The 2,416-nt window shown below is 57.0% G+C and overlaps 1 protein-coding gene across 1 annotated transcript in view; it reads left to right on the forward strand.

The window, feature by feature from the left end:
• Positions 1-2,412, forward strand: part of HMBS (hydroxymethylbilane synthase) — a gene marked incomplete at its 3' end in the record, with an annotated part of 8,476 nt that extends 6,064 nt beyond the window's left edge. The window contains exons 9-14 of the mRNA XM_015428038.1: positions 105-218; positions 864-902; positions 1,377-1,496; positions 1,610-1,663; positions 1,777-1,863; positions 2,233-2,412. Of these exons, the coding sequence (XP_015283524.1) occupies positions 105-218; positions 864-902; positions 1,377-1,496; positions 1,610-1,663; positions 1,777-1,863; positions 2,233-2,412 (594 nt within the window). The remainder of the gene's footprint in view (positions 1-104; positions 219-863; positions 903-1,376; positions 1,497-1,609; positions 1,664-1,776; positions 1,864-2,232) is intronic.
• Between the last annotated feature and the right edge of the window lie 4 nt (positions 2,413-2,416).

Below are 2,416 nucleotides of genomic sequence, written 5' to 3' on the forward strand. Positions count from 1 at the left end.
GGGGGGGGGGGGGGGACACAGAGTGAGCAGTGCAAGCCAGCATGTTTCTGGCTCTAGCAGGTGGCAAGGTGTGTGGTGTTGTTTTCACTGAAGCTGTCCTGCAGAGAGGGAATTTGAACACACGCTTGAGGAAGCTGGATGAGAAGGAAGACTTCAGTGCCATTATCCTGGCTGCTGCGGGCTTGAGGCGGATGGGCTGGGACAGCCGCATTGGCCAGGTGAGCCAGGGGCGGGATGCCTTGAGTCCTGCTGATTTGTGGGCGGTCAGTGCTCTTGCCGGGATGTCAGCCAGGAAAGTGTGGTGGGGATGGGGCGGGGGGAGACAGAAGGGATGCCGAGTGTGATGGGACTGCCCAAGGTTGCAGCAGGACAGAGCAGAGCTACAGCCTTACTTAAGTTACAAGTGTGCTGGGGCCACAAAGAAAGAACTTGGTTGGCTGCAAGGGGTGGTAGTGGGGTGAGGACACAGTATAAACATATAAAAGACAGTGGTAATTCAGGTCTGATTGGAAAGCATTTGGGTCCTGTGTAAGTCAGGAAAATGTGAAACACCCTGTAGTTGCAGTGCTGGAGACTGAGGTTCAGATAGTCTAGGAAACCAAGTTTGGGAGGGTTGCCCCTTCCACAGGCAAAGCTGCCTCTTTTGGAGGTAAATGGCCACATCTGTCCTGTTTTAGGATTTCCCTCTGGGATGGCTGCGTTCTGTAGTCATCAAAGCAGAAAAGAATTGCAGGCAGCCAAGTCAACCCATTAGAAGCAACCCCCAAAGCAGCAGCAGCTGGGGAAAATGGCTCTATTAAGAGCGGCTGCTGTGTCCCGGAGGGAGACTTTGCAGTCTAATTGCTGGTCTTGCTTTGTTCCAGATTCTGAGCCCCGCAGACTGCTTGTATGCCGTTGGGCAGGTATGTAAACTGTCCTCCATTCCGCCTGGGCCCTGGCACACGGGGTCTTGATGTCTGCAGTTGCCCTGGCAGGGCCCTGGCACACGGGGTCTTGATGTCTGTAGTTCTTCCTGCTAGCAGCACATCAAGAGCCTGAGGTGCTTCAGAGGCCCTGGAGCTCATTTCCAGGGCTGGAGGTGTGTGTGTTTGCTTGAGGAACTGCAAGCTATATCCAGACCCACCCCATTTCCACAGGGTCCTTCCCCGTTACAGGGATCTGGGGGATTGTGTCTGCAGACTCCCTTTTATTTTTTAACTCACCCCCTCCTCTGTTGAAACCTCTATCCTTAAGGGGGTTCATGAAGCCACTACTCTGGTAGTGGTGGGGGGCATTTCTGCGCCTCTCCGCCACCCACTGCCCTCTTTTCTGAAGCCCTGGCCAGCCCCCCACTGGTGCCAGAGGCTGAGAAGGGCCCGCCTGCCTTGTTCCGTCAGGGCGCCTTGGCAGTAGAGGTGAGAGCCAAAGACCAGGAGATCCTGGAGCTGGTGTCCATCTTGCACGACACGGAGACTGGGCTGCGCTGCATTGCCGAGAGGGCTTTCATGAAACGCTTGGTGAGCCACCCGTCCTGAAGGCAGCCTGCTCCTATGGCAGGGGTGGGGGCTGCAGAGGAAGGCGAGAGAGACGCTGCTGCTCCACTAACCCATGGGGGCGCTTTCCATTTCAGGAAGGTGGCTGCAGCGTCCCAGTGGCAGTGAGCAGCATGGTGAAGGATTCACAGGTAATGCTGACAACCAGGTGTTTCTCAGCTGGGATGGGGTACAAGAAAGGGGGAGTCCAAACGAAACCCCTTCCCCTGTTGCCTTCTGCTGACACCTGTGCTTCCTCTCGTAGCTGTATTTGACTGGAGCGGTCTACAGCCTGGATGGAGCAGAGAGCCTCCAGGAGACCATGCAAACCTGCCTGGATTTCCCACAGGAGGTACCAGCACCCGCTACTTTTACAGTACCCAGGGGTTTTTTTTTTGGGGGGGGGGTTCATTTCTCACTTTCCAAGCTAAAGAGGAGTGTGGGGTGACACCTCAGGTCTGCAGTTGCATAGCAGGCTGTTCCCCGTGCAATGCAGAAACAACACACGGGCATCCCAAGCTGCAGGAAAGAGGCTCACGCAGGGAGAGGCAGCGGCCTACCACTGGCGGCGGCTGCTGTTGGAGTTGCCCCGCTTGCAAGCTGCCTCGTGCCCCTAGCTCCAGGTGCCCTAGCTGGAGGCATGGCTCATACTGAAGCAGCCCTCTGGTCCTCCTCAGCTCTGCCGCAGTCCCTCTCCATAACCTGCTGCCTCTTTCCGCAGGACACAGACGGGCCCAACGATGATACGCAGCATGTGGGCATCAGCACCAAGACTGCCCCTCACCAGGCTCAGCAGGCAGCCGAGAAGCTGGGCATGGGACTGGCGGAACTGCTGCTCAGCCAAGGAGCCGGGCAGATCCTCACGGTGGCCAGGCAGCTCAACGAGGCCAGAGAACCAGCAGGAA

The sequence above is a fragment of the Gekko japonicus genome, unplaced genomic scaffold (assembly GCF_001447785.1).
Source record: "Gekko japonicus isolate JY-2015 unplaced genomic scaffold, Gekko_japonicus_V1.1 scaffold1031, whole genome shotgun sequence".
Lineage (NCBI taxonomy): Eukaryota > Metazoa > Chordata > Lepidosauria > Squamata > Gekkonidae > Gekko > Gekko japonicus.